The sequence below is a fragment of the Myotis davidii genome, unplaced genomic scaffold (assembly GCF_000327345.1).
Source record: "Myotis davidii unplaced genomic scaffold, ASM32734v1 scaffold217, whole genome shotgun sequence".
Classification (NCBI taxonomy): domain Eukaryota; kingdom Metazoa; phylum Chordata; class Mammalia; order Chiroptera; family Vespertilionidae; genus Myotis; species Myotis davidii.
This window is the reverse complement of record NW_006290034.1, coordinates 10367967-10376639: the sequence shown is the minus strand read 5'-3', so window position 1 is coordinate 10376639 and position 8673 is coordinate 10367967. Positions and strand designations below refer to the sequence as shown.

The window sequence follows — 8673 nt, the reverse complement described above, 5'->3', positions numbered from 1 at the left end:
CTCGGGGAGGCTGGGAGCGAAGATGAAGGAGATCTGCAGGATCTGTGCCCGGGAGCTGTGCGGAAACCAGCGGCGCTGGATCTTCCACACGACGTCCAAGCTCAACCTCCAGGTGCTGCTCTCGCACGTCCTGGGCAAGGATGTCTCCCGCGACGGCAAAGCCGAGTTTGTCTGCAGCAAGTGCGCTTTCATGCTGGATCGGATCTATCGCTTCGACACCGTCATTGCCCGGATCGAAGCCCTGTCCATCGAGCGCCTGCAGAAGCTCTTGCTGGAGAAGGACCGCCTCAAGTTCTGCATCGCCAGCCTGTACCGCAAGAATAACGAGGACGCGGGCGCGGAGCCCCGGGCGGGGAGCGGGACGGTGGACCTGGCCGGCTTGCCGGACGTGCGGTACTCCGCGCTGCTCCAGGAGGACTTTGCCTATTCGGGGTTTGAGTGTTGGGTGGAGAACGAGGACCAGGTTCAAGAGCTGCACAGCTGCCATGGTTCCGAAGGCCCGGGACACCGACCCAGGAGATGCCGTGGTTGCGCGACTTTGCGGGTGGCGGATTCCGACTATGAGGCCATCTGTAAAGTGCCCCGCAAGGTGGCCAGAAGCATCATGTGCGGCCCTTCTTCCAGGTGGTCCACCAGCATCTGCACTGAAGAACCAGCACTGTCTGAGGTCGGGCCCCCGGACTTGCCAGGCACGAAGGTCCCCCCCGATGGAGAAAGCATGGAGGAAGGGACCCCGGGGTCCTCGGTGGAATCTTTGGATGCAAGTGTCCAGGCTAGTCCTCCGCAGCACAAGGACGAGGAACCCGAGAGAAGCCCAAAGGAGCTTGCAAAGTGTGACTGCTGCTCAGAGGAGCAGGCCCCGCAGCATACGTGCAGCCCCAAGCTGGAGCTCGCTCTTAGCGTGATTAAAGGTCTCGATTATAAACCCATCCAGAGCCCCCGAGGGAGCAGGCTTCCTATCCCAGTGAAATCCAGCCCACCGGGAGCCAGGCCTGGCCAGAGCGGGGCAGATGGCGTTAGTTCCGGTTTCCTTAGCAGGTCTTTGAAACCCCTTTACAGCACACCTGTCGGTTACTCCTTGGAGATTTCAGACCTGCAGGAGCTGTGGGATGATCTCTGTGAAGAGTATTTGCCACTCCGGGTCCAGGTATACAACATAGCTACACAGTGCCTTTTTAAATTATAGTTATCCGGCTGCAAGCTTCACATGGTTTCTAAGTGAAGGTTAATTAGAACATTAATCATCGAGCCCATTTTTGCAGCACCTTTCGCTCGTGTCCCAGTTAGTCTATGTGATTCACACTTAAATGATTTGCTTTCCACAATCCCCTTTGTAGTAACATCTATTGATGCCTTCCCCGTTAATTATCACAATTGCAGATAGAGATTTCAAATTCACTTTGACCTGATGAAAAGATATAATCTTATGTCTGGCACTAGAAGTCTTCTCTCTTACACACCTCCCCTCCCCCTGTCTCCCTTCTTTCTTTGTTTTGTTTTTATTTTTTTAGATTTGTAGCTGTTTTCTCCCATTCTGTGAGGGAGTTAGTTCTTCCCCAGATAAGCTTCAAACTGATTAGAGGACAGGGTAAAGGTTTGGGAAAACCTATTAATTCACCAAAGCATTGTAGCATCTGGGCAGTATTTATACTAAATTAATAGAGGACTGATGGTGACTTGCTCATAAAAGAGATTTGGGAATTCAAGTGTTGTCATTTAAGGAGAAAACTTCACAGCCAGCTAGTCTATTGAGCTTCTTTAGGAGATGTTTGATATTAAGAAAGGATTCATCCATTATCAAGTAATAGAGTTTCTTTTTTAAAAAATTTCTTTATTGATTAAGGCATTACATGTGTCCTTATCCCTCCACAGTTTCATCCATTATATTCTTAAGTGTCTAAATGATTAGAAGTTGATCTTAATTTGAGCTGTTTACATCTGGCCAATAGATTTCATGCCACTTTTTAAATTCAGCTATATACAGGGATCTGACAAATGCTATTTTGTTTCTATAGCAACAGTAAATGCTAGATTCAGTTAACTTTGTGAAACATCTAGCGTTTCCTACTTGATACAGATTGTTCAGCGATGCCATTATAAAAGTGGTCAATCTAGAAAGCATTTTTGGAAAGCCTACTACAGTCACCATTATCCTAGAAATTTACAGCTTGATAAAAAAATGAAATTGTTGATTGTCACTTGCAATTTTTGAGAAGTGGTTTTAGTGTATATATTAAATTTGCATCACAATGACACATTTGTCAGAAACAGTGTACATGGCAGTGTTAGAAAAGGTTTGATAATGTTTCATTGTATAAAATATTAAGTGTTAGTGTGCTGACTGCTGTGTGCTTCTTTTCTTTTGCTTCCTTTTCTTGGAGTGGAGCCTCACAGCTGAATTTGGGCTTTACAGTATTTGTGTGACCAGACATAGATGTCACAGATTAAACATGGTGTTTTCATATTAGGATCTAAAAGGAGACTGGGGCAGGGTGGGTGGGAGATAAGCTTATTTTACCCCTCTCATATATGGTCAATATTATAGAAAAGTAAAGGCAGAAAATTGCAGGTAAAATGAGAGGAATTTTAAAATCCATATTTAATTAAAAATTCTGTCTTTTTGGTGCCTGCACTCAACAAATTGTGGTGTTGGGAAGGATTTTAAAGATCATTTCACGCAGGCCCTCAGTTGAGCGATCTGGAAAGCTCATAGTTTAAATACTTAGCCCAGGCACAGCCAAAGATCCCTAACCCTTCTCAGCCGAGGTCTTTTCATCTGTGTATTAAGTTACATTGCCTGATATACGTTGACTTAAAAAGTACTTAAACAGTCTCTTTTCTATAACCTAAGGATTCCAGGAGGATTCCTTTAATAAACTATGTTGACTGCATCTTTACATCAAGTCCCTTCACTAAATTTGGGCATTAGGAAAATAGATGTTTAAAACAAAGTATATGACCTTTTCATCCATCACTTGGCTTACATTCTTTACTGTTTGTTGAATAATAAAACATCAAGAGGAGGGAGAGAGAATAACATGCAGCTTGAATTATGGCGTTTAATTACTATGCCATTTTCTCTAATAATTAAGGATGTGGGGGGAAATAGGAAGATAAACTGGGCTCAGGTGTTTGAAAATAAAATGTATGTTTTGGACCCCTAGTCTGTTCTTTAGGCCAGGTTGACTTTTATTTAATTTTTTTAGGCCAAGTTGACTTTTAAATTCCCTTAGGCCTGTTGTGCTTTATGGCAGAGCCAGAGCCAAGTGGAACAAAGGCAGACTGGTTTTTGTCTATTGCTCTGAACAAATGTGGGAAGATTAGAAATAAATGTAAATTATTTTTGATCGTCCTCCTTTTAGTTTGTAGAAAGGAAAAACCACAAAAGAATAAAATTTCCTTTAGTTATATTCTACTACAAATATGAAGAAAGAGCAAGATTGTGCTGTAAGATCATTTTGATTTCTTTGTTTAATTCTCTACTTCCCCAATGATGTGCACTATTCAAATGTCACCATCACAGTGCCTTCTGATTACTTATCTTACTGTCTTTCTCTTTGCTTTTTCCTTCCTTATGTTAAAGACAAACAGCAGCAGTGTCCTTCTCCTGCTTACTAATTTCCTAATATTATATAAATTGGCTAACTTGCCTTGTACAAAATTTATGCCTGAATACCCAAGGTTGTCTAAATAGCTAAAGAAAGGTTTGAAGCTTTATTCTAGCTGGTCATTATTCCTTTATTGTCTGGCCCTGAACTGGAAGAGCTATGATAGGAGGGGTGTGGTTCCTTAGTAAACAGCAGTTCAGCCCTGGCCCACATGCAATTTCCTTTTCTGTGTAAATTCGAAGAGCAAATCTCTGCTTTAAGCTTTGCAATGCCAGCGTCTGCTCTCATGTGACTATAGTAAATTATAGCTCGCATAGTTGAGCTACATAACCAGATCAGGCCCTTTGGAAGATGTGTTAGATGCTGGGCAAGATTAGGTCTTTAATTTTATGCTGGGTGATGATTCTTATGTATCTCCTCTTACCAACAATGGAATAGAAAATTACAGCCGTTTGAGATTAATGACTTGCTATTGTGAGGACTAGTAATGTGCCAAGAAAAATGCTGTTAACCCGGAAGACCTAAATTACTGTCTTTTAGCCTAAAGGTCTAACAATATACAACATTAGGCCTGGAAGCAATTCTCTTTTCTGATACTGGATTTGTCCTAACTGAGTTAAAAGCAACTTAATTAAAATTATTACAACATGATTTTAGTAGCCAGTAGTCTGGAGATTAAAACTAATCAACCAAAAAAAAAAAAAAAACTAATCAACCAAATCAAGTATTACTGAATTTCAGGCTTGATAAAATCTTCATAGGAGCGATTGATTTATGTGCTTGATACTTCACAAGAATTCACAAGCCCAGTTGGTTCAGTGGGGCTTTGCTAAATGCTTTTTTGGCACTTGTATTTGAAAGGACATTTTTCTGAGATGTAAAGTATTATGATTAAAGAAGAAACAAACAACTTCTAGCTTGTAAGTCAGTACATTACAGAATTAGGAGTTTCCTATGATTATTTATGCCACGATGGGTTCCGATGAGATCCAGATTCATTTGTACTCTTCTGTGGCCTTCTTGGCTTCAAAGTTGCTGCTGAAATATCTATATTAAATATCCATCTATCTGGTCTTATTTGTAAGAGAGCCACTACAGGATTAGAACATTTTCCTGAGAAGGAGACAGGCCTATTTTTTGTCTGCCTGCTTTTTATTGTTCTTATTAAGCAAAAAACTTGTGGTCCCTATAATATTGTAGGCATTGTGATAGATAGTGATTTTATATAGAGGTGAAAGATACATTAGCAACTGAAGTGCATTTGGTTAAATTGGAATCTTTTCCTGATTTACTGTGTCACTTTGGTCAAATTTCTTACCATCTCTAAGTTACTCACCGTTTCCTACATGTAGGGTGATATTGGACCAGATAATTAAAGTTTTCTTCATATCACTAAGATTCTTTGGTTTAAAGGGCATAGATATAACCACAGGTCCTACCACTTTAAATCTGAGGCTATTTTTTAAAATTCTGTTATAGTTTAAATTTGAAACATATCGCCCTAACTGGTTTGGCTCAGTGGATAGAATGTCAGAGTCTGTGGATTGAAAGGTCCCGGTTAAATTCCAGTCAAGGGCACATGCCGGAGTTCCCAGCTCAATTCCCAGTAGGGGGTGAGCAGAAGGCAGCCGATCAATGATTCTCTCTAATCATTGATGTTTCTTTCTCTCTCTCCTCTTTTTCCTCTGTGAAATCAATAAAAGTATTTTTAAAAAATTTTTGAAACACATCTTATTTTAGATATTATTGGAAAGTTGTTTTATTTGAGGAAATAAAAAGCCAGGTTTTGTAGACAAAGTTTTATCATTAAGTAAATGATAGCTATTTATCATTTAGAATTGTTGTACATGTCTATTAAATAGTTACATCTCCCATGTATGACATAATTCACATTGCTTCAGGACAAGGCTCCCTGTTATACCACAACAACAGATATCTCAATTTTTCTAGGAGTTGTTTTTCTTGCTTCTTTTTTCTTCTTGTCTCTTCCATCTGGTCCTGTTTGCTGTACTTTCAAAACACACCTACCCATTTCTCTCCCCTGCCATTACTACCACTATAATCCAGGCTGCTCTTATCTTTCATCTACGTTACTGCAACAGCCTGCTCCCTCGTCTCCTGTTTCTATTGGTGCTCCCCCACAGTCCACTCATCACAGAGCTGCTTGGTGACCTTTTGAAAAATTAAATATGATTGGATTACTTTTCTGTTAAAAACACTGCAGTCCATTCTCATTTCAATCGGAATGAAATTCAGTTTCATTAACTCTGGTGTACAAAAGCTTTATATGATTTGACCCCTGCCTTCCTTTCCATCTCATCCTGTATTACTGTCTCCGTGCTATCCAGCAAGGTAACCACTAGCCTTACGTGTCTATTGACACTTGAAATGTGGCTAATCCGAATTGAGTGTGCTGTGAGTGTAAAATATCCCCCTTAATTTCAAAAGACAGTATGAAAAAATGTAAAGTATCTTGTTAATCATTTTTATATTGAATCTTATTTATGATAGTATTTTGGATATAATGGGTTAAATAAGATATTTTATTAAAATTACATTCACCTATTTATTTTTACTTTAGCCAATGAAGATACTAGAAAATTTAAAACCATGTATATGGTCCATTGCATTTCTATTGGAAAGCGATACCGTAGTCCCCTAGGCCTTTCTCTTTCCCAGGCTCACATCCACCCTAGGTTTCTTGCATTGGCTATTCCCTCTGCCTAGCTTGTTCTGTAGATCTTTGCACACAGACCAACCAATTTAGGGTAACTTAATCGCTTTATCATGCTCTCTATTTTACTGCATAAGGCTTGTTCCTATCTGATATTTCTTGTGTTTCCATGTTCCTTTATATGTAGCTCCCTTCCACAGTGCTTTATATACTATGGTATTTAACAGATGTGCTGGATAGTATGGGGCTCAGTGAGCAGAGGAGATAGTAATGCATGATGAACAGAAAAATTGATAAATAGCACTGAAGGAATAGAAAAGATTTTTCTTCTGAAAACTTTATGCTCCCAGTTGCTGGCAGGAAGGGACTTAAGGTAAGCTGTAACTCCATTGCCTGCAAGGCGGTAATTAGAGGTCGAAAGTGTGAAGGAAAGAAAAAATGAATACCAGTTGCTTTTTTTCTCTTCCTCTAATGAGTTTATAATTTTTCTAATTGGAATGAGGTGGAATAGGGACGGAGGAGGTAGAATTTAATGCCATAGTGAATTCCTAAAGCTTTATTTTAGTAAGTATCCTTAGCTCATAATGAATATTAGTATAGTTCAATGAGTTCATCTCAGTCTGATTGATCATCCCATATATAAGTAATACGTGTGTCTGCTTTTTATCTGAATTGTTTTGGTGAATTATTCTTTCTGTAAGACACCGTTTCCTCAGACCACTATGGATTTTTAAATTTATTTTAAAATATTTTTACTTTTTATTATCATGTTTTAAATCCTCACCTGAGGACATGCTGAGAGAGGGGGGGGGGGGGGAGAGAAACATCATTGTGAGAGAGAAACATTGATCCTCTACCTCCTGCACATGTGGATGGGGATTGAACCCTCGATCCAGGCATGTTCCCTGAATGGGAATCAAACCAGCAATGGCAACCCTTCAGTTGCCAGGAAGAAGCTCAACCAACTGAGCCACTCTAGCCGGGCTTACTTTTTATTTTGAAATAATTTCATGAGGGAGGTACATAGAACTCCCAGATTCACCAGTTGCCGAATATTTTGCTAACTTTGCTCCCATTGTCTATATAGACACATTATTTTTTTCATTCCTGAACCATTTGAGAAATAGTTGCAGATAATATGCATTTTTACACTGAATATTTCAGCATTTATTTCCTTAAAGATAAGGACATCTCTTATATAACTACAGTATTATATGTTATATAATTTTAGCATTGATAAAATACTGTTATTTAATGTACAGTCCATATTAAAGATCTGCCAATGTCTCCAATAATGTGAGCAAGCATGCTATAAGAAAGATAGTTGGAATATAACTTTTCCTCTCTTAGGGATGACATAAGTTTGATCAGTGTGCCTTTTGAATTTCCTAATTGAAAACAGGATAAAGTGAATATATGATCATCATTTTTCTATTTTGAATGCTCCTCTTTCTTTAAACTCTGAATTAATTGCCTTAACTGAATAGCTAGCGTTTGTGTGAATGGCTGGGAGAATTAGAGAGGGGAGCTAGAGAGTATAGTAAGGATGGAAATGAATCAGTACTCTTACTAAGGAACAGGACTGTCTTCAGGAATTCATACTGATATTTCATGCAACGACCGGTTTTTCTAAGTCTCTAGCAAAAGATGCTAAAATCCTTTGAAAATAAATTTTGTTGTTGACTACTTTTAACTCAAGTAACTTGTCTTGTTGCTTCTTCTAGCCCATGACCAAAGAGTTATTCAAACAACAAAAGCTGAATTCAGAGGAGACCATTATAACTCAACAGTCGGTACCCGAGTCCCACATGGCAGAACTCCAGGAAAAAATCCAGCAAACAGAGGCTACCAACAAGGTATGATCACCTGGTGGCCCTTGGAGATCATAGACTCTCCTGAGGATGTGACTGACTCTAGCTGAGTCTGTTAACTTCTCTGAGTAGGACCTGGGAGGTGGATAGTGTGTGTTTAAGTATAGTTCTTCTTTATTTCGCATCAGGATGTTAGCCTGTTCTGCACAGATCAGGTTGCAGGTGCCTTTTGCGTATGTGATTAAAAAGTGAATGCAGTCTTTAAATGTATAAGGCACCGAGATAGGAGATTTGTGCTTTTGATTTTAGCTTAACTTCTCACCCCTTCCTAACCAATGGATTTTAACATCTGCTTAGAAGAAAAGTCTCACAACGTGGGATGCTGAGCTTCTGGCCTGGCATAGTCCTATATGAAGCTAGATGGCAGAAGCTCCTTGGTCTTGGTTTAAGGGATCTACAGTGACTCATAAGGACAAGTGCCCAGGATGGCTGCCATCATAGAAAAAGCACAGTGCATGAGAATTGAAGCAACTGAGTGTAGGGAGAAGTATTTCACCTTTCCTGCTACTTCCTCTTGCTG

At 39.7% G+C, this 8673-nt stretch overlaps 1 protein-coding gene across 20 annotated transcripts in view; it reads left to right on the top strand.

Annotated features, from left to right (window-relative positions):
• Positions 1 to 8673, top strand: part of LOC102767867 (myomegalin) — a 135927-nt gene that overhangs the window by 70856 nt on the left and 56398 nt on the right. For 14 of the 20 annotated variants that reach the window (XR_001513749.1, XR_001513748.1, XR_001513750.1 and 11 more), the window contains exons 1-2: positions 7 to 1147; positions 8007 to 8138. Coding sequence is in view for 17 of the 20 variants with exons in the window: in XM_006763069.2 (XP_006763132.1) it covers positions 23 to 1147; positions 8007 to 8138 (1257 nt within the window). In the remaining 3 variants the exon portion in view is untranslated. Of the gene's footprint in view, positions 1 to 6; positions 1148 to 8006; positions 8139 to 8673 lie in introns of those variants that run through there. The other 6 variants (XM_015563485.1, XM_015563486.1, XM_015563484.1 and 3 more) reach the window with 1 other exon arrangement.